The sequence below is a fragment of the Carassius auratus genome, chromosome 14, assembly GCF_003368295.1.
Source record: "Carassius auratus strain Wakin chromosome 14, ASM336829v1, whole genome shotgun sequence".
NCBI classification, from domain to species: Eukaryota; Metazoa; Chordata; class Actinopteri; order Cypriniformes; family Cyprinidae; genus Carassius; species Carassius auratus.
This window is the reverse complement of record NC_039256.1, coordinates 27,969,020-27,992,772: the sequence shown is the minus strand read 5'-3', so window position 1 is coordinate 27,992,772 and position 23,753 is coordinate 27,969,020. Positions and strand designations below refer to the sequence as shown.

The 23,753-nt window shown below is 38.5% G+C and overlaps 1 protein-coding gene and 1 pseudogene across 1 annotated transcript in view; one reads left to right on the top strand and one right to left on the bottom strand.

The window, feature by feature from the left end:
- The window catches only part of LOC113114215 (39S ribosomal protein L11, mitochondrial), a 28,945-nt gene that overhangs the window by 1,990 nt on the left and 3,202 nt on the right, over positions 1-23,753 (bottom strand). The window contains exons 2-4 of the mRNA XM_026281053.1: positions 21,992-22,158; positions 5,236-5,331; positions 146-239 (exon numbers count right to left, since the gene is read on the bottom strand). Of these exons, the coding sequence (XP_026136838.1) occupies positions 146-239; positions 5,236-5,331; positions 21,992-22,114 (313 nt within the window). The 5' untranslated portion in view covers positions 22,115-22,158. The remainder of the gene's footprint in view (positions 1-145; positions 240-5,235; positions 5,332-21,991; positions 22,159-23,753) is intronic.
- LOC113114214 (transmembrane protein 121-like) lies at positions 12,904-18,102 on the top strand (annotated as a pseudogene).

Here is a 23,753-nt window from a genome sequence, read left to right as displayed (position 1 = left end):
TCAATCTGAACCAAAACACCCTGCAGGGGGAAGTCTGTCCATTACTGAAACATAAGGCGGTGGCGAGATATACAAATTGACTGCTGAGCGATGGAAGGAAGGATGTATGGCCACAGCCGCCCTGACTGTAATAGGTCTCTCTTACCAGTCTTTCCGGCTCCTTTTTCAATGCCGGCGGCCTGTTTCAAGAAGTAAGACACAGTGGGCTGCCCAATTTTCAGGTCATACGTCCTGTCCGACTGGAGGAAAGAAGAGAAAGGTAAGCTCAGTCAGACACATCATGCCCATTCAAACTATTCCAGGTCATTTTGGTGGATTAAAAATTAGAGAAGTAAACATACAAAGATATGGGGTCGGTTGGATTTCATGTTTTTTTAAACCCTCACCAAGGCTGCATTTATTTGATCAAAAATGCAGTAGAAACCATCATATCAAATATTAAATATAATCACATTTTATGAGAACTATTTTCTATTTGAAAATGTTATTGATTCCTGGGATGGCAAACCTGAATCTTCAGTCTTCACTGTCACAGAATCCTTCTAAATCATTCTAATATGTTGATTTGCTGTGGAATTATTATCAGTTATTGTTAGTGCTGAGCTATTAATAATGGTTCTTATTATAATCAGTAGAAAAAAATGCTGCTTAATATTTCAGAAACTGTGACACATTTTACAGGATTCTTTGATAAACAGAACATTCCAAATTTATTTGAAATCTTTTGTAACATTATAAATGTCTTTACTGTCCCTTTTAAATCAGTTTAATTTTATCTCGCTAAACAAAAACTCTGAATGGTAATGTATATATTTGTATCGTTGGTAACTATGTTTGTCTAAAATGCTGTGACACAGATGTCCTATTCTAGTCTAAAACGGTCAACAAATTATTTGCTTTAAACTTTGCTTAAATTCCCCATCTAGCCTTTTTACTTAATAATACAAAATGAATGATCAAAATGAATTTATATTTACATAAAGGTTTACATGCATTCTATGGAAGAAATATCCCAAAACATAATGAATAAATTATAAGATGTGTAAAAATAATATAAATAAGACAAATAAAATCAATTAAACTTTTCCATGAAACTAAAATGCTTGGTGATCACTGGCTGTCAAGTTTAGTGGCAATTTTGCTTGGTTTGTTTTCTTTCAAAGAACCAATAGAAGTTATTGGGGGAAAAAAAAGTTTTTCCCTTTGATATCTTCTCATGCTTAATTAAGGCACAAAGTGAACCAGGACTGCAACTGTTGCCCCCTCAAAACAGAAAAAAAAATAGAAAAAATAAGATAAAAAAAGGTGTATTCACTATAAGCGCATACATTAAAAAAGCTGTGCTTGCCATCAAAAGAAAAAGAGAAAATGTAAATTAAACCCATGTTGTGTGACTAGCAACCAAATTAAGTAAAATGTCGGTGTCATAAAATCATTTAAAAACTACATAAAAAATGATAAATGAAGCCTACAATATCTGAGAAAATCCTTGTCTACTGCAGGTAAATGTGCAGCATTATGGATTGCAAGTTGAGTTTGTTTTTGACGATTATCTGGCGAGACTGCGGGGAACAGAAGGTTATTTTCATTTTCGGATTTGTGAGCATCAAGCTATCGCTCTCGGTCTATCTGTCTCATCGCACATAGCGGGTGGTATCACTAACACTATCCTCTTCGACAGCGAGAGGAGCTAAAATCCTATAGCATCCAACAGAGTCTATGGAGCCTGACAGAACCTCATTGGCATCCATAGACTCTGACAGCCTCTCATAAACTCAGAGTCGAGTGAAACCAGACACACACATCCACACCCTCCGTTCCCCCGGCACACACCCTCCACAGTCGGGTCTGCCGAAACCAAAGCTTTAAGGCAGGGATTAGTCTGCATAGAGAGGCTCAAAACAATGAGTGTGCAGCAGACAGCTTAATGGGACAACTGGGACTTCACAGGCAGTCTGACTTGGGGAGACAGCCTGGCTAAAATGCATTGCAGCCATCCGGCTCAAGCCTAGAGCAAGTATTGTGCTGCAAACTCAACCAGAATATTCTCCACACCCCCTGGAGCTAAAGATCACGTAGCACAGGCTAATCTTCAATCCCTGTCGAATGCTCATCAGTATAGTGAGAGGACGCTAGCTTTAGGGCCTAATCTGCCTGTAGGATTCAAAGAATGAATCATAAAAAAGTATTTTTCCTTTTGTTTGGCAATGGAGTTTTATATTCCACAAGTTCACCCAACAAATAATCATTCTGTCATCATGTACTCAGCCTCATGTCCTTTGAAACATGCCTGCCTTTATCTTTTGTGGAACATAAAGACAGTATTCATAGCAGGATGCCCAAACTTATATTTTCCATGCAATGGCCTGCAATTCAGTACACGAGTCATTTGGACTCTTTTTATTTTGCTCTTTTTCCTTTTTGGAGCTTGGTTATCATTAACTTTCATTGTTGAGGCTTTCTGAAGAATGCTCACAATGTTGTTTCACATACAAAACAAAGAAAATCACGAGAATTAGTAAATGATGTCAATTTTATATTATAATACTATATAATACTGATTAACTAACTAAATAGTGGTGTTCAAGCATCAATTATTATTGCTCATCATACATGTAGAGACTTGTAGGACTGTTACTAATGATTATTTGTTAATCAAGTAAATTAAAAATCTGATGATTAATCAAGTAATCTAAAAACTCTGACGTGTAATCGGATAATTATAATTAGTCTTTTGTAGTAATTAAAATAGACTTAAGTAAACAATTGTCTTTAAAATTACTCCAGATACATAAAAGCAATGAGGCAGTAATAATCAGGTTAAATAAAGTATCAAATACAAGTTACCATATCGTTTAATTTAACAAAACAAATGTATTGTTTATATTACATTGTAACAAATGAGTGCAGAGGGCGCCAATGGCCTAAAGATAGTTTTTACGCTTTACTGCACAATCTAATCCTTGTTTAATATTTACTAAAATACATTTAATTCAAATGTCTACTTAATCTTTAATATTTGCCATTTCTTTACAACAGAAATGCTACAGCCAAATCTTGAATATGTCGATATCAAAATGTGTGAACTCAGAGTGAGGGTTTATACTTTTATTTTGAAATTGCAATGAAGAGCTAGCATAAAATAGATATTGATGTATGATCAAAGACAGTCTATGGTATGATGCCTGTTACTCGACACGGCAAAATGCAATCAATATTTTAGATATTTTAGATATTAGTCTAATAAAGATTTACAATTGGATATGTAACTTGTATGATTAAACTGGACAGCTGGTTAAGAAGAGTAGTGCTACATATCTAAACAATCAGACATGTAAATACAAATGAATAAAAGGTATGTTGTGATTGTAATCTAAAACTAAAACCTTTTTATCAACTAAAAAGCTCAAATGCAAATTTATTTATTTTTTTAAAAACTTACACAAAAATTAAAAACAAGTGTGGGCTGACACATTACAATTACTAAACCTAAAATATAATAAATAAATAAATAAATAAAATGCAAAAGCACACAACAAAACAGAAAGTTTGCATTTAATTAAATACTGGAAAAAAAACTAATTCAACAAATAAATAAATACTAATAGTATATTTAAAACAACATTGGTAATGAGGGACAACAACCACCGCAGCTTGACACTGCATAAGCAAACTTTGCATAGATGAGCACAGCTCACAGACTTCAGAGTATGTAAAAAGTTGTTATTTATTTATTTATATTGTAAAAACATGAGAAATGTTCAAGTCAACAAGTCAAAAATCACAGTGAGCTGTTGCATGTGCATTCAAAGAACGAATGATGAATGACAACAGCATGAGGTGCACATTTTCCTCTCTCTCTCCCTCAGAAAATGTCTTGCATCTGGTCCTGGAGCGAGAGCTGATGTACCTGCAGAGGAGCGCCAACAACAAAGGCTGACAATTCCCACCCTCGGGCAACCACAGCTGACAGGACAACACAAAGGGATGAGCTAGATGAAGGTGACATTGTTGCTGAAGATGTCTAGTTCTACTTTATGCAACAGAAGTCTCTGAATTCAAACTGTGCAGGAACTGGACCACGGACATTCACTTAATCGGCTCAGAAGAAAAGATTATGGGTTTGGGTTCTGACTGAGACTGAGCATTAGACATGAGCCAGAGACATTAAAACACCCCAGACTGGATTGGATGGCAGTGCCCTAGCATAATGCGCCCATATAATTTCCTCACAATGTCTGCATCGCCGTCTGAACTGCCACAGCATCACCCCATTTCGACTTACAGACACAGAGGAAGTTTATCGAAACTGGGACTTCCAATTGAAATCACACAAGAGCTTTTCAACAGTTCGGTAATGTAAAAGAGATGGAGACCTGTAATGAGAACTCTCATTTCACGCAGTCGTGCCACTTTAAAATATGTGAGCAATGACCCCTCCATAATAAAAAGCCATTCCTCACAAACTTCATAATGGGCATTTTGCTCAAATGCCCCTGCGCTCGGTCGTCGACTCGGCAAGCATCACTAACAGCCATCAATCCATCTTTATTTAAAAGACTGAGAATATGAGGGGAAAGTGCTAGACCTCTCATTTTGTTACAGAGGGCGGATGGAAAATGGGAGAGACTTGATTAGAAGAGACAGAGCGATCGTACGAGAGAAACAAAGACTAAAAGGTGTCAGGAAAGGCTGCTAATGCACACAATTGAGGGATCCATCAAACGGCCCCATTTCTCCGAGAAACTTGGAGTTGGAGTACATTTACAAGATTTGCCTTCAAGCATAAAAGTGTGTCCTTGACAGAAACATTATAATAAACGTGCTGACACTCCCTGAGAAGGTGAACGGTGAGATAAACCTAGGCCAGATGAACATTACATACGCCGCATCAATGACTATTCCTTATTTACGAGTCACGCTCAGATTGGGAAAGCTCTGTTCTTCTGTTTAATCCACTTCGCTCAATACCTTCATTTGATCATAATGTCAGAAGAAGGCTTAATCCGCACTTTGGCATTCGAGACGCATCTGATGCTGTTTGCTAATGCGCTTGGGATGCGAATGTAAACGAGCGCCTCAAGGGACTCATAAAATGAGAAAACAAGCGGCAAAACAAATGAGAGCAAGATTGATTGAAAGCAATAAGGTGTATTATGAGGCCCTCAAGACATCACATCTGTGACTGATTGGTGTTGACATGAAAACAGTATTCTTAATGAGTGGTTACATTACCTTCACGTTGATCTTGATGGGAAGAGGAATGCCTTCTTTGAGCTCTTTGGTTTTCTCATTGAAGTCTTTGCAGAAGGCCCCAATGGGAATTCCTTTCTGGAAATGAAGGCATAGGAAAAACATTCAGAAAGGTTTAGACCCACACACATTTTAGCCCGTTATTCACTGTGGCATTCTTTTGATGAATACCAATAGCCATTTAGAGTGGCTGCATGTTGTCAATCATTCGATAACTCATTGGTGCACTGTGAATGCCTCGGCATGCTTGGATGCCTGCGTGAGTGAGTGAGAAAGCGAATGAGAGAGGCTAGTGGAAGCCTATTTACCAAAGGGTGTGAGTATGTGTGTGTGTGTGTATGTCAAAGTATGGCAGTCATCATGCCTCTGAGATTCCAGATAAATTAGATTCTCTTTCCTGGCCCTTGCCAGGCAGAAAGCTAAATGTATAGCTGACATTAAGTCAACATTGGCTGCCATTTCTCCTGTGTGGCTTCACCAGAGCATGAGTGTTTTCTGTGGGTTGACTGCGGAGACGGCTGCTAATCTTTAATCTTATTACAGTTGTAAAAGTTTTCATTGAACTTGAAGGATCCATTGTGACTGGAACAATTGTTTCATCCTGTGGTAGATGTTACAGAGATTTATTTAGCAGTCGGAACTATTAGGAAAGGGCTGCTAATGCAGCTTCAAAGAGACACCACACTCAGGATCTCCCTCAGTTAATGCACTGACCGTTTGATGCACATGGCATTGATAAATGAGTGGCATTAGATCTTTGAAGCATCCACTAGTAAATATATCAATATGGAGAACTGTATTAGTGGACGTTTCGGAGTTATGTCTGTGAAATTATTTGTACTAATTACTATAAGATGGACATAAAATCTGGTTACTAAGTCATATTAACATACACTATCATTCCATTTGTGATCATGTAATTGAAAGATGTCTTTCAGGCAAAGGCTACATTTATTTGATCTAAATACATTAAAAAGTAATACTGTGAAATATTACAATTTAAAAACATGCTATTTCGAAATGTCATTTATTCTTGTGATGCAAAGCTGGAATTTTAGTATCTTTACTCCAGTTTTCAGTGTCATCTGATCTTTCAGAAATCATTCTAATATACTGATTTAGTGCTCAAGAAAAATGTATTCTTATCATAGTTGAAAAATAGTTTAATACAGTACAGTTTAATATTTTTGTGGATACATTTTTTTTTCAGGATTATCTGATGAAAAGAAAGTTCTAAAACAGCATTTGGAATAAAAAAAACTCTATGAACTTTATAAAAATATCTTTATGATAACGTTTAATCAATTTCATGCATTTTTGTTATTTAAAGAAGTATTAAAGACTCTTAAAAAACCTACTGCCCCCAAGGCAATAGTGTCTTTCACTAACCCCTCTGTATACATGATCATAGACTGCTGAGCAATTATATTACTTTTTTTTTCCCCCAGAGGCATCAACCAAGGATTTGTGGCATTTAAAAATCATTAGAAATGTATATAAATGGAATTTGGATGGAAGCTAAGTCAGCATGACAGGATTAACTGAAATGGAATTCTAAATTTTGCACAAACTGTTATGCATTTCAGATAAACAAACTTCCCTGAACAGCGTGTTAAAACAAAATGAACCGAGCATAGTCACTTTAAATAAGTCAGACCTTTCCTGTGAGTAGGCAGTTCTTGGCCAAAATAACCTTAAAAAATAACAGACTTTTTGGCAAAGTCCAAGATACATTCCTTATGTGATATACGGGCCAAGATAAACAGCACCTTTTGGTGCAAATTAAATTTGCAAAGAACTTCCTTCAAAGCACCATTGAGCCTACATTTAAATACTGTTGCAATCTTTTCAGATCAGTTAAAGCAAACATGTTTTCCCTTTTAATATTTCCCCTTAAATCCAGAGGAATAACTGTTCAGCCACTACGTTGCATAATAATGAAAACATTTTCAACACTAATGAAATGAAAAACAAAAGCCCCGGATGGCAGGCAGCCCATCTCCCTCCTGACTTGCTTATTAATAGTAATCCCATGTCAACCCACTAGCATCTCCCCGAGCTCTGACTTCAGCGAGAACAACAGATCTAAGTAAACAAGAAAGGCGGTGGGTGAATCCTAATTAAATATGGATTAATATTAAACCTAGGTTGTTAGGAGAGCCTCAAAAACCCTTGGGCTGTGATTCCACCACACTTCTACTTCGTTTTTTTCCAACCGCTGCTTTATAGCTCCCTTTAAAGTTGTTGTTTTTGGCCTGAAAGAAGTTCAAGCAAAGCCACTGGGTGATATGTGGACAGATCTGTGAGTGGAAGCGGGAGTATGATGATGGGGGGTGAGCAGGTAGCAACAAGGATGAAAGCTTATGGCAGTGTACCGACATCAGACGCACAAGACAGTCAAACTGTGCCAAACAAAGAGGGGTACAATGGAAGAAACTGTAGTAACTGCACTTTGTGTAGTGCTTTTAATATCATAAGTGTGGCCATTATAAAAATGGGAATCTGTCGTTGGTTGAAAAGACAAGGCTTGAAGATGAAGATTACTCGGGCAATCTTTACGATATAAGCTCCGGATGACCAAGACGTTGTGTCTTTAATGGCAGATACATTCACTTTTCGAACACAGGCCAAATTGCCATTCTAGCTCTCTAAAAACCAAGATCTAATCATCCTAGATTCAAGCAGTCCAATTAAACTTCCTCTTTTCTCAAATGCGTTTGATAATAGCAGGGCTGGGAAGAACAAAATGGCTGCAGTACATCACCTTGATGGAGGCGTACTACCAACCTTGGACACTGCACATTATTTATCATCGCAGATGAATATTAAAATTGTTTATCGTATCAGTATCCTCTAGGATAAAGCAGCCATTCAAAGGTGAAGGTTCTGATGGAAGAAAAATGCTGGATGAATTGTGTGAGAAGATAACCAGTCATAAATGCTTTCTAAATAATCATGCTTATAGAACAATTTGTTATGAAATATGTTCTTGGGAAACAACTAAATCTCTAACAGGGGGAATAATTTAATAAAAACCCCTTTATCTAATATATGTTGTGCACGGCACCTGCATCCGAATTGTGTTTGTGATTCACAAAACATCTCCTCCTTTATTCATTCTTTTTTATCAGTTCTCCCACTTTGCATTTCTTTCATTATTATAACGTAAGCTTTCAGCTTCAGCAACTCTTTTTAACGAGATGGCCGCTGACATGGATGAAAGACAAAAAGAGTGAGAACAGTAACAGTTGTTTCAGGCAGCTGAGGGGCACATAAGTGTGTCTAATAATATTGCATACATGTGTGCATATTTTCTGTGAGGACAGAGAAGAACAGTGTTTCGTTCGAGTCATGTCTCCTATGAGAGCAATAATGAAGATCAATACTAACATTCAGGAGGTCCGTTTGACAAAGCGGGTGAAAGGCTTCAGAGCGCTGATGTATGGAGAGGCCATAGGGGACCCGCATGAATAAAGAATGCATGCGTGAGGGCTGCGAGCTCATTCCATTAAAGAGAAGCAAAAGGAAAAGGAGCACGGTGGTGGGTTCAAGTGGTTCAATCACTTTATAGCAAAGCCTCTGAGGAGAAGGCATTAGAGGACAGTGTGACTTCCAACTAAGTGAAAACCTGCGTAATTAAATGCATGAATAAAAAAAATTAAGCAAATTAAAAATGTTAACAGTTCACATAACAAAGGAAAGAAGATGCTGGACAGAAGACTTCAGTGATGGGAACTGCCATATATATATTATATGAAAAAGATGAAAATACAGCAAAATGAGGCACTTAAAACTCAAATTTAATTGCGTTATTTTATGCTTGTTTCTCCCTAATGCTGGTCTAAACTTGTTTAACTTCTGATAAATCTGCAAAACACAAAAGAAAGAAGCTTTCCATGGAATTTCAATGAAAAGCAGCTAAAAGGTTCCAAGCCTAACAAAAATCATACAAAAGTCAAATCAAACCCATTAAAGCCGTGTTATTTTGGTATTATTTATACACTAATATAGCATTTATTAATATTTTGATTGATCTTTTATTTATATATTTTCTGTTTTCATTTCAATTTGGTTTATGTTTTAGTAATTTTGTGCATGTCATTTTTTTTTAAATGTATGATTTCATCATTATTATTCTTTATTTTTATTTTCATTTAGCCTTAATTTAACTTCTTCATTTTTTGTATTTCCAACATATTTAATTATAGTTAGTAGCCAAAGCAACATAATTGATTTTTTTTTTAAGTTCATCTAATATTTGAACACTATTTCATATAATTTCTGCTTTTCTTTCAGTTTACAAAAAACATTTGATAGTTTTAGTAAACAATAACAACATTGTATTAAAGTGGCCTTTATGGTGTTACATTCAAAGTCACATGTAATCATCCAAAATCTCTGTGCAACTAAAAGAACAACTCCTTTTGTGTTCGAAAAAAGGAAATAATTCAGTCACAAAGGTTCGGAACAACTTGTAGCTGAGCAGATGATGACATAATGAAAAATTAAGTTTCATTGTAGAGTGGACTATCCTTCTATGATACAGACAATAATAAGGAAAGGATATAAAAAGAGTAAAGAGTGAGATAAAGAGTGGGAGAGAATAACTACAGTTTCTTTCAGAGGGCTCTCTTAGTGTGGGATTTAGAGGACACGGCTCTGCATGTTCCCTCTTCGTGCGCACTGGTATGTAACGTTGAGTGAAACAGAAGTGCAAAAAAGGGCGTGTGTACACAAGCATGACGGGGGACGTGGTCTCAGGGCAGAAGGCAGGATTAATTGCCCCTGGCACCCAAGGACGGGCAATTCATTGCCCAAGCCAGAGTCCTGAAAGATGGGGTTGAGATGGGGGGTGTAGAAAAGGGGTTAATTAAACTCTGCAGTGTGAGACACTCTAATTAATTACTTTGGTTCCCTAATTTAATGTGCTGAACTCTTCCCGTTTTATAACATTCTTCTCTATAAGGGTGTCATATAGCTGATTAGCCTCATACCCTCCAACCAGTCAAGCCGCCATGCAGTTGGAGACCTCAGGAGAGAAATGGGCGAGGTCTTGTAGTGGAAAGGGTCCTGCTTTTGGGTGCAAAAAGGATTAATGACCCACGGGCGATCACAGAATCTTTGCATCAGATATTGTGGAATCCTAACATGAAAGTTTGTCAGAATGGCTAATGGCTTTATCTTTGATCATCCCAAATTCCCCTGTAACCTCAAACACATCTCTCTCTTTTTTTTTTTTAAGTACAAACAGTAATGATTAATGCGTTCAAAGCGAATGCCACAGGGCGAGACGTACCACTGGGGACACATTATTTTCGGGTCAATTGTACGGTGCATTTTTACAGCCAATATTGATAGCTATACCCACTTCAGTCAGAAGAAAAAAAATAACATGTTGCTCCTCTAGATGAGGATGCAGCCTCACCGTGTCCTTGAATATGAGGTGTGCTGCCTTGAAATCGGTTTATTACAGCAGAACAAATAGATTTATTTACGGATATTAAAACGTAGGGTGAAGGTCTAAGACACAGCATGAGGCTCCGCGGAACTGAAAAGTTAAAAGGGACAATAAATGCTCTGAGGGAGCCGTATCTGTGCCGATGTCTAACGTCTGATGGAAATCAGCGAGTGTGAAAAGATTTCATTAAATGTATGTTATTAAAGTAAAGAGCCCAATTCCTCAGACCCACTCTTTAGAGAATTAAATCGCATCAGAGGATGTCTTATCTTATCAGAGCTCTGCAACATTGGAGTTGGTTAATCAGGAAGACTGAAAATTAACCGAGTATCATTATCAGTTGAGCCAAGGTTTGGTTTAATAGTAAGATTTATAGATATTTCTAAGTTCCAGAAAAAAAAGGAGGACTTTAAGGTGTGGATTTATGAAAAAAAAAAAAAAAAAAAAAAAAAAAAAAAAGATCAGTATATCAAGCCGTGCGCTCATTTGGAGAATCTTTCAGGCTACAAGACAGATTCGCTGTGGCTATAGAGCATGTGTGGTGTCAGCTAAGAGCTCTAATGCATAGCAGATGGATGCAGTGAGGAATGTCTTGGGATGAGCTTCTGCCAGTGCACACCTTAGGCACCAATCAGGCCCATAACATTTACAAAAGCCATTTTTTTAAAAGTCTTTACCGATTTTATGGGGGAGAAAGTGTTGACGGTGCACTGCTGGACTCTTGTCGTCTCATTTTCTCCATCGTTCTCACTCCCTCCGTGCTGAAAGCTAGCCAGATCAGAGTGACCTTCAACTACTTCAGCCCCACGGGGACTGAAGGGGCGATAGAGAGAGCGAGTGAGAGAGATGGCGATAGAGAAGGAGAGGGAGAATGGAGTAGTGGGTAGGGCTAAAAAAGGTGAAAAAAATATTGAAGGCAAGGAATGGAAAATGTCTGGAAACCAGTGGTGCGCATAGACGGCTGTGACAAGAAAGATGACTTTGCCTTCTCTATGCCTTTCTTTCCCATCTGGCTGATTAAAACTCCAAGATGACCCCTCAACATGAATAAATGAGGTGAACACTGTAAAAGAAAAAATACAAGAGAAGTAACCTTTGATTTCACATAGGCCACAAAGAGAATGGAAACTGGCCTGTCAGAGCAGTCGTGGGAGAAATTTTTTACAGATAATGAGATTCAGCTCAATCTCCTGTCACACTGGTGCTCTGATCATGCAAGAGCAGTTCCTACCTCAAACTTATTAATATTAAGTTTCCGCCTCAACTTTACTCCTCATTCTGCAAAATTAAAATGGACAGATGTGTATGGTCAAATCAGTGCATGTCAAATCCGATAGGGCTGATGTTGAACCATATTATGTTCACAGTTTGCTTTCTGTTTCTTCAGCATTTCATATTTTTTCAGCCCCCTGAAGTATTCATTATTTCCAACAAATGTCTTATCTGGGATGCCATGTTATATGATATTTCAAGAATTATGATTGCCTGGCTCACAGGAATTGATATAGAAAATCTTGTTGCTTCCAGGTCCAAATGATTCAACCTCAAATATTTTTATAATTGGCCCCAAAAGTTGCAAAAAAAAAAAAAAAAAAAAAGTTTCTAGGCGTGGGTGGTGTTGGAGCATAAATCGAATCCATAAAGACACAAAAGATACTGACAAATATGTTTTGATCTTAAAGCATAAGCACTGAATGTCATTAACCATGATCTAAATGTGAGATATATTAACATTTCAGTTGGGTAAGCTACAACATGTTGATAAATTTAAGGGACAAAATTGGAACTGTCTTTCTACAATACCTAATAACACTTGTGCCTGACGAATGTCTTTTTATTCTAACACTGGGCAGATCTTATTTGTATTAGGCCTACAATACCTAAATATACGAGTATGGAAGTAGGTCTACGTGACCTGTTTCCAAAAAATAAATCTGCTTTTATTAGACCACTGATGTGCCTATACATGATAAAAATTTATTCTTTAAATATTAAATTTTACATACAGCGATAAAAAAATAGTGCACCTTATAATACAAAGACTGCATTAGTAATCTATGCAATGCAGTCACCCGTCTTCAGTCAGACAGTTAACCCAGGGGACCACCCATGCAATTAGTTATTCTAGATAGAAAAAAAAGTGTTTGCTAAATAACAAATAACCAATCTGAAAGGACCTTCCAGTTCATCTCAGCACACAATCATTCGTCGCTAACAGCAGGGACATCGGGGGTGTTGTCTTCTCCAGCCTGGAACAATGTAATTATCATAGCAATGATTGCACTAGCAGCAGTAATTAGTAGCACGGACCCTTCCGGACGGTGACTCCCATGCAATATGCGCGAGGCCATTCAAATATCCCCGCCTGCTATCCGAAGTGAAATCCTAGAGAAGCAACTAAAGCGGTAGAGTTAGAGAGCGAGCGGAGGGAGGGGTACAAGTGCACGTCAGCTGCCTACAAATGACACACTGCAATCATAAACTGTCTCGCGGCGCGTTCTTTCGCGCCTTTTCGTTAGTGAAGTCAGAAGTAGACATCGAGATACTCGGAGAAAAGCGGCTTCTGTTACTGATTTAGCGGATAAGACGTTTCTAGCGCACTTCTGGTGGACTTCTACTCCTCAGCCCATAATAAAAGCTCTATCGCAGCCGCCTGAGAGTCTGGATGGACCGCGATGGACCCTCCTGGAGCTCGAGTCGAGATAACGGAATAAACCCCATGCAGATTATATAAGGATTTTGCGACAAAGAAAGTCAGGAGACAGAAAAGCTGCTTCCCTTATCACTAATTCGCCCGAATAAACAGCACGCCAGGGTTTATATTATGGACAATGTAGTCTTTGAGCACGGTGTGCCTGACTTCTCCGGATTATTTTCCACGTTTAGTTATGCTGAGCAGCCGTACTGTGTTATTACTGGCGCGATTCTGGACACTGGATTCAGATAATATCGTCTCGATGCCTGCAGGTTTGCGCTGGTCACTAGATTGAGATTGCTGTGTGAAGTCTTCATGCTGTGGGGTAAATACACTCTCTACTTCATCTAATCCTTTTTACATGAAGTTCAGCTCTCTTGCAACTTGATATTCTATTATTCATGCAGCCTTCAAGTCTTAAAGTTCAAATGGTTCACTGCTGACAAGCTCGTTGGCGAGATTGACACCTGCTAATTCGGATGTGCAGATCCTAATGCATTGACACCTGTCGCAATATGGTGATATACTGAAGTGGTACCGGTCTGAACACACATGTCCTGCAGTGGCAGCAGCACGACACTTACAAGCATCAAGACAGATGATGCCATTTATTCGCGAACACTGATGCTCTCACTTTACAGATGATCTTCTCTGTGTGGGAATGGTTCAATGGCACATTACCGACGGACATTTACTCGTAAATGAGGGCATGTGGCATGAGTCCAGCAGAGAGTATCTCCAAGAATGAGAGGTAGACGTGATTATGTGCACTTGCACACAGAAATTAAACATTTACAATATTTATCAACGCTAATGACGGTCAAGTCAGAGTGTTAATTAGGAGGAGCTTTTACATTTCTTCTCACATTGTCATACATTAGGCTACTTCATTACATTACTTCTTATCCTCTAAATAAAACACTGCAGGCATAGTTCAAAATTCTGTCATCATTTATTTACCTTAATGTCTTTCAAACCTGTATTACCTTTTTTTGGTTACCAATATTCTTCAAAAGACTACTTTTGAGTGAATTATATCCCTTTAAAACTACGGAGACTCAAATATCTAATATAGGTTAGTTATTATGTTAAAGTGTCTGATAATAAATATGGAGAATTTGGTTTTAATTCCGCTGTTCGTTAGATTGCAACATTCAAAGCATATGCATACTGAATATTAGATGCATTAGTGACTGTACATCAAAAGACTATTCAAGGCACATCTTTCGTTGACTTACTAAATACAAGTGCAGATCAAAGAACACATTTGTACAGCAAAATTGCATAAAATTATGCACTGTAACCAGCAGCCTTAAGCCATCACTTATGATTAAGGATGCACTGACTGTCAGTGCTGATGTCTAGTTATTATGAATGTGTCTGCACAAAACAACACAGTATCTTCAAGTGACTTGATAACCTGATGAATTATGGGCTGACAGTGGAGTCAAAGGATAAGCTCTGCACCTACAGGCAAGCCTTCTGGGTTTCAATTCTTTTTTGTTTTGTTTTGTTTTAAAATAACTTCAATCATTTTTCTGATTGAAAAATAAATGTGTCCTTTGCAGAAGCATTTTTCTTCAGCATCATGTGGCCCGAGTTCAACACTCATAGTCTGAGACTATTATATTCAATTGAATTCCAGGGCAGAAAATCAGTAACAGAGACAAAAATAAAGTCTACAGTCAAAATCAGATATTAGTGACGCACACTGCCTTTTCAATCCACAGAGCTCACAGAAGATTAATCATTCTAGGTCATTTACCAACATACTCCCTTCATTTCCTCCACACTTCCTCTTAATGCGTTTAATTTCTACAGTTCCCAAGCTATGAATATATTTCCATTTCCATTCTCCCCAACAATTCTCCAACATAACATCTCCTTTTTCCCCAAAGCATGTCGCCTGTGCTTTTTGTGTTATACTCGTCACTCTATCCTTCTTCATTTCCCTAAGCTTATTTATGAACTATTACCATCATACCGTAACACTTTATTAGGTCTGTAAAAAGTCAAGGGAATGAATCACTATCATGCTCTCGCCATCCCTCTCTCACCCCATTCAATTTCCATTTCACCTCACCATTTAACACTTTCTCCCTATGTATCCACACCTAATTTTCAAAAATGCAATTCTGTCATAATTTACTCTCCCTCATATCATCCATTTTTGGGAGAATTATTAATTTTGTGTAGTTGTAACATCTAATCTGAAAAATCCAATAAAATGTAGAATACCTGTATCTTAACCCCTGTTGACACCTATATATCCACAACAGTAATGTTTTTTATATTTAAAAAGCCATCAATCTGATGTGTTGACAATTTCATCAGACACAAATGGTCAGTTGGCTATAGTGCACCAGCCATTGAATTCATCCAGCTGAGAAGGCCTGCATTCGATTTCAACATAAAGTCCACAATCATTTCTCTACATTAATCAATACCACAGTTTTACACTGTCCTATTCTGAAATATGGCCTGAGGAAACATGAATAAAATCAACATCAGTATGCAGTGTTATGACAACACCTCTCGGACAGTATTAAGATTGAGCATCGCCATTTTGCAGGTGGCCCAATGCACTCACAAGCTTCATTTTGTAAAAGAAGCCAGAGAATCAGACTTGATCAAGTCATGCTTCATACAGAAACCAAAGACAATTAAATACCGCAATGTGTGACAGAAAGTCAGCACGGAAGACAAGCCATGAGAAAAGGAGGTTTTTAAAAGTGTGTCTGGGTTCCCTTCAATGTAATTTATTAATAAGCGAACGCAGGTTGTCATAAGTGCTATATAGTATGCAGAAAACCTGGGAAACTTGAGTTGAGTTGAAAAATCATTTAAGAAAGACAGAGAGAAATTCTGGCATGTTCTATTATATCTGAGGCATCAACTGAGCAAAATAAATTATACTGGAAGCAGAAAAGATATGCTTGAAGTGATGAAAAAAGACCCTGACCACTCTAAGACCCTGTCTAAAACAAGCAAATGCTTTTACTCAGTACTGCCACAAACCTCATCTTGCTAATCCAGTCAATGTCACTGGCTTTGTAAACTGAACAAGCCTTTGAAATTCCATGAATTGTAAAATAGCCTAGGATTGCAAACTACATTTGTCAAGACCTTCGGTAGTGACATTCAGTAACTACCTTTGACATTAAGGCAGAAAAAGAAAACCTCTGCAATTTAAACATTGCCAAACAATGGAGCTGCTTCAAGGGAAAGCATGAATAGTCTATTGTTGACCTGCACGATGCAGAAAATCATGCAATTTGCTCAGTCCATAAAAATGGGCTAGAAGGCCATAAATAGTAATACGTACATGTACTTTCAATGCTTTGAAGATATATGGCCAATTTACTCTGAAATTGCACTTTTCTCTGTACAATCCAGCCTAGTAATTGCACATAATCATGCAGGCCATGTCCTTATCAGGATATAACCTCTACAACCATCCTCGTCTCTTCTTAATGAGTCATCAGAGTCTGACTATGTCCTTGTTTCTCCTTCTTTCTCAAGCATGTTGCCCTCGCCCCAGGTGTGCGTGTCTACTCTGGTGACAGTGAGCACGATGGCCGTGGTCGACCTCTACCTGCTGGAGCAGAGCATGCTGGGACCTCGAAGCGGAGCTCGTCCTGCAGTATGGCCATGTGTTGCTGTCGCGCTGGGTGACCTTTGTTTCCTGCTGGCGCTGCGCTTCGTTTCTGCCGGTGTGGTTTCGGAGGCTCGCTCTCCCCGCCGGGGCTTCGCCAATGCTCTGTGGTTTCTTTTCCTCTCGCTGCTGCAGCTGAAGCTTTTCTTTGTGTGTCAGAACTACAGACAGGAGAGACGGCCCCCAGATCCTCTTGCCCGCAAGACTCTGACTCTTTTACTTTCGGTGTGCCTGCCCTCGCTGTTTCTTATCCTGACAGGAGCTGACTACATGACTCCACTCCGCAGGAAGCAGGAGGTGCGCAGCCGGCTCCTGTGGGTGGTGGTTGACTTGCTAGACGTGTTGGATCTGCAAGCTGGGCTGTGGGAGGTGCAGGGAAGTGTGGGGGTTCCTCTTTGGGTGGAGGGTATAGTGTTCTTTTACTGTTATGTGCTGTTGCTGTTGCTGCCATGCGTGTCACTCACAGAGCTGGGTGCCACTGCACTGCCTGGGCTCCAGGCGGCTCGGAAGGAGGCCATCTATCCATGGCTCAGCCTGGTGACCATTAACCTGTTCACGCTCGTGCCCAGAGGGGTCGGGATGCTGTGGTACAGGGACCCACGGGTGTCCACGGTGTTCCTGGGGAAAAACCTGCTGGCTCTTGCGGTAAAGTTGAGCTCTGCCTGGGAAAGGCACAGAAAGGGCAGCGGAGGGATGCAGGGCACAGAAGCCACCACAGGAACTGGAAATCAGACTCGAGGGTCAGCAACGGAGCAAGCCACGGAGCAGGAGCAAGAGTGCACGTCTCCAGTGCCATCCTCTACACGCTACAACACACTCTCACGTACTCACGGACACAGCCACTCGCTCTCTCACGTCAGCCTAGACCCACCGAGACCTCACTGGGACCGGCTTACATTTCCCATGAGCTATAGAGGTCATGAAAGAGCCCTGAAACTGCCAACAACCGGAATTTGTAGGCTCATAGCTATCCCTGGAGTCGCTGTGCTTTTGGCAAGATTAGCCGAGATAACTCATCGTATTAGCACACATTGTAGTTTGTACAGCTGATGATTTGTAAAGCCAAACACGAGCAGCCTGCTGTGGTGTGAAGCTCCCAGACAAAAATGATAATGAGGCAAAAGAGGGAGCTGTTTTAATTAAGTGCCTTCTTAAAAGAGCAACAATTAATATTGTTACTCTTGTTCATTTTGGTGTTCATCAAGGACTTGAATTAAACCATGTACTATGAAGCATGACAACTGTTAATATTCTACTCTGTAATAAAAATGTTTCATAGACACCTGCCTCCACCATTGTTACCAGGACTCAGTTAGAACCATAATCTGTGGGTCTGACATGTGAGACAGAAGCAGCTCTGAAGTAAATCTGTGCAGACATGTAAAAACAAATGACAACATTTCAAAAATAAAATGGGGTGGAACCCCAATAAAAAAAATCTACATTTCTATGGTTGGAACTCAAACAAATGAATCCATTCTGCCATCAACTAAATGGGCATTTTATGGTTGAGCAAACACAGTAACGAAAGTATCTGTCAATCACTTTCAACAGTAAAACTTTACCCACAGTTACATACATTGAGGTCCAAAAGCCTAAGACTACAAGTGAAAAATGCTTATATTTTGCACTTTTATACCTCAACAAGTTAATTACTAAATATAAGCACAGAAATTTCAGGCCAAAATTGACTTTAGAAATTACATTAATCTTTACAAATGTGTACACTATCACTCTTTGGTTTTAATGACAGCAGCACTTGAGCTGCATAAACTCAATATTAGAAGTTTGTTTAAAACCATATTTTGGATAATAGGAAGCAAATGTATTTATCTACCTGTACAAAGATTGCACGTTACAAATTTTTTTAAATCCTAAAACTGTTTATTATTTAGAATCAAATTATAGTTTGAATCCCAGTTTTGCAATGTTGTATCAGACTTTAAGACCCCTGTATGGGCAGCTGCAGGCTGGAATGGGGAGTGATGTCTCATTAATCTACAACTTTAAACATATCATAGTTACCACAGCATGAAGTGTCTTCTCCACTGTGGTCACCAATGACAGATCTGTATGTACCAGAGTATGATGTTAGAGAACCATGCACATTCTGATGTGGTGATAGAGATTGAATCCTGGTGCAGAGTATGGTGGGGGGTTGGGTATTATTCACTCTCCATCAGCAGCCTCTACCCCCCCACCCCCTGCTCTGATAAACCATTATTACTCATATTAATTGAAATGGGACTCATTTTTCAAAGAGCTAAGAGCTTATACCGTACTTCATTTACATGGAATATTTACCGAACATAAAAGCGGAGAAACTTGCATGACAAATGCTAAAAATAAGCCTAGCTATAAATGAACTGAATAACGGAATGCAGTTCCACATGAAGCTGATTTAGCTTCAGAGGTATAGCAGACATATGAACCAGACCAGAATGCCATTTCTCAGCCTTTCATCTCTCTCTCGCTCTCTCTCTCTCTCTCTCTCTCTCTGTTCATTTAAAATGCACACCCTCCATGTTATGTCCCCAGCTTTTCATTAATGAAAAGAAATCAGTGAAAAAGAACAGAACTATCAGGTTAGAAATACACAATGCTCACGGAGTAAATTTTTCACCCCAAAATTAAATTAATAAAATAAGTGCTTTGCATAATAAAATAGCCATTTTGTTTGCATTTTGAGGACAATCCAGCACATCAAACCTAAATTTTTATTGATGTAAAATTTTTTTGTAAATCTAATATATATATATATATATATATATATATATATATATATATATATATATATGGTCACCAAAGCTTCATTTATTTGAACAAAAATACCGTAAAAACAGTAAAATTGTTACATAGTTACACTTTAAAATGTTTCTGTCAATATTTAATTTTAAAATGTATTTTAATATGTAATTTATAATATATATATATATATATATATATATATATATATACTTAGTAATGAAAATAAGAGTTAAGAAGTGTGAGTCAATAACACATGATGATAATTTTCAGGAAAATGATTCCTCTACTGACATTAAAAAAATTCTCAGTGCAAAACCATGTAATAGTTCACAAATATATAGATTTTTATTTAGATTTTCAGGGGTCAAATAAGATCTGGACATGATTAAGAAATTCACCCATTTACCTCACTGAAAAAACCCGGTGTTATTCTGCCTGGTCTTGATGTACAAAACAAATGAACTATTGTATTATACGGCCCTCTTTTATCCTGTCTTCTGTTTCTCCCCTCCATCCGGCTGAGTTAATTTCTCTCTGGACTGTAATTACTCTCCTCCACAGAAGCTGTCAGTTTCCCCCCTCTCCACCGGAGCTCCCTCTTTTATTTCTCTCGTTTGTTTAAATTTGCCCCCGGCCGACAGGCAGCCTACCTCTATGCGCTTACCCTGTCAGGGATGGTTAGGCAGACGAGAGAAAAAACGAAGGAAGGAGAAAGCGGGAAGATTAAAGGGCCAGAGCTGTAAGCTGAAGGCCTACTGGCTGCAATTTATTTACAGTTTAATACACATAAAAGTTGAGCCAAAGATGGCAGCACAGGCACAAAGGCAAAACAGAGCTCAAACAGAGCTGACAAGAGCAGGGGAAGACACATGCACAAACATGCGACTGCACGTGTTTAACTGACATATGGTGCTGCTCTGCTTGACTGATGCTCATTACACCTCATATTTAGTTCACAACAGCTTTCTTCAGCAGGAAAACACACTCAGGAGCCAGGTTGACTTGCACTGGCAGAAGAAAATGTGTCTAATTTATTATCATTACGATGGGCAAGGGACTGTAATGACATCATTACAGCTGTAATTAGCTTGTTAGTTATGATTGTGCTTTACATCTGAGAGCAGAGGTAAGCCTGTGTCAACATTTAGCTAAACAGTTTTCCAAGATAGTCCCTATGGTGGAGAAAAGCACAAAACCTTAAAAGACTGTAAATATATGAAATCAGACGTTTGTTTCTTCAGAAGACAACTTGAAATGGGCAAAGCTGTTGAGCAGAGACAGCAGACGTGCTTGTAACAGCATTGTTCACAGTGTGTTGCTCTCGTTACTTTCCTAACCATTAGAGCAGTGGTTCTCAGCTTTTTTAACTCCAAAGACCACCATCATAAGCAAAAACATCCAAAGGCCAGACACTCTTATTTTATATCAGTTTAATTTCAGAATCCCAGTTATTTTTACAAAAAACTAAAAAAATTATTTCTGTAGACTAACCCATAAATTAGTATCTCCCTTTTTCCATAAACAAAAACCCAATAGGATTTTTCTACTGGCTTTTGGATTATTCCAGAGAATAAGCTCTGTGACCAACAAAAGTTTATAATATTCATCTGCTTGAATATTATCATGATAATCTTTACAAATTTCTCAACTTATGAATTATTTATTTTGTCTTAAATCTTCATTTGAAAAAAATATATATTTTCCCCGAAAATTTGAGTTAGAATAGTTTGCAAGTGTGTGAAATAAACACAGTGAGGCTGTAAAAGCAAACGATTGAGTTTATGAGTAGATTACGTGATATTAGATGAAGTTAGCATAATTTTTTCGGTTTGTTTCCTGTTTAATACAGTGAAGCTGCTTCAAAATCATGTTTAAAGCACTACAGAAATAAAGGTGAATTTACAAGTTTAACTGTCCGGTTTGATGATGTGTAATGTCACCAACAATATATGTAGTCCCATTTATAACAATAACAAATATTACTGATGTATTGCGTATCATATAATAAAAAAATGGAAAAATCATGTTTCTTGTGCTTGTGTTAACCATTTCAGTCATTTATCAAAATCCTAAAATGATGTGCCAAAATGAATTGAAAAAAAAAAAAGAATTGAAAGTCTGCTTAGATACCCCTGGTAGAAAATAAAATTCAATGGTGAAAGAGAAAGGACTTAAATCTTACCTGTCCCAGGATAGGGCCCAGTGGAGGCCCAGGAGCAGCCTGTCCAGATCTTACAATTGCTCTGATCACACCTCCAGTATCCAACTTTTTCACCGCCTTGGCTGCTTTAGATATCTTAGACATTGTCTATGTGTCTGGCCTGCCACACGTCTCTCCGTCGCCTTTGCCTGTTGGGAAAGGTAATTATTGAGGTCTCCTCAATTCATTAAAAATTCAGCACAAAAGTCTTGTCCAGAGGTTGAAAAGTGAATTACACAAAAGCTTTCCAATCCATAAAAGCTCTCCCAGGAGTGCACAGCAGCCTTATCTCGAGACGCTGTAAGTGAAGACAGGCACGAGGCGAAGTGCTATGAAACCTCAGGCCCTTCAGAGATAAGGGATAAAAGCACAGGTGCGTCACGCACTCGAGGAGCTTCTGCGCTTGGCTGCCTTCAACGATTCCCTGCACTCTGCCGATCCATTACGGTTAGCTAGCTCTCTATGGGTCTAGATCAGGAAAGGTCGATGGAGCAGATTGGACAGCAGCCACCAAGCACCAAAACATGCACAGAATTAGCGTCACATGCAAGGGCAAAAGAGTAGTACCTGGTTTTTCCATTCAAGACCGAATTCAATTACATGATTCAATCAATTAGTTGAGTGGTGGAAATGGCCTGAAACATATGCGCTCAGGGAAGCATGAGTCATAAAAAACCGCACCCCATAATCTGATATACACCGAAGGCGATAAAAGCCATCATTCAGATGATCGCAGCCTGGCTAATTACAAATATGACGGGAGAACTTGACTCATTTTGTGACGGTTCAACCCAGGTGAAAACAATATCCCCAAATTATTCACAGCACTCTGTTCCCAGGTTAACCTGTCTATTTATATATTCATAAATTCAAGGGAGATGAGGACAGAGGTGAAATAAACACACCTCGCTAGCCACACGTTGGAACGCACCATTGGTTTTAAAGCCAAGTTAATCCTCGCATCTGTGCGCGCAAGGAGACAAGCAAAGAGAGCTTTTCTCAAGCACCGAAACGTCTTGGATCTCAGAATACACAGGCTATCTGTGAAGAGCAGAAGCAGCAGATATAGGCTCCACAATCACACTGCGTTAAAAATTACTCACAGGGTTGTCTTTAAAATGCCAATCACATGCTGGCCTTCATTTCACCGTTCAATTTCATGCTGTTCTCCAAACATATTTTTGCTGTTTTAAAAAACATGTTGAAGCTCAAATCAATTTAAGAGGCAGTCAGGGAATTTTGGGCTGCTGGTAAACCTCCACTTCTTGGCAGGAGGTCCAACCATTTTAACATATTCAGAAGCAAAAATTGACAATCAACAATCCTCTGAGCTGAATTGAAGCAATTTATTCGGAACATTGTGTTTGGCACCAATTTACTTTTTTTGAGCGATGGTTTACTTGGTGCCAACAATAACAGTGTTTCTGACTGTTTTGAAAAACATGCATGAAATTTATTTTCCATTTAAAGCAACTCCGTTGACTAGATGGGGATATAAAATACACAATGAAAGAAAGAAGTGTGAGGATGAGTGACTATGGACTGCAGGCATGTTCTGTCAAAATTCACTGAGCTCGCTGGGTTTCCTGCTTTGAAGCACTCTTTGACTTTCCAAATTAGATTAAATTGCTTGAGAAAAATATTTGATATCCTTAGGAAAAAAACACGTTTTGTTTGAAGTATTATGATTAGAAAGTAAGAAACAGCATGAATGCACTACCTTTGTAGATTATGGTTGATAAGA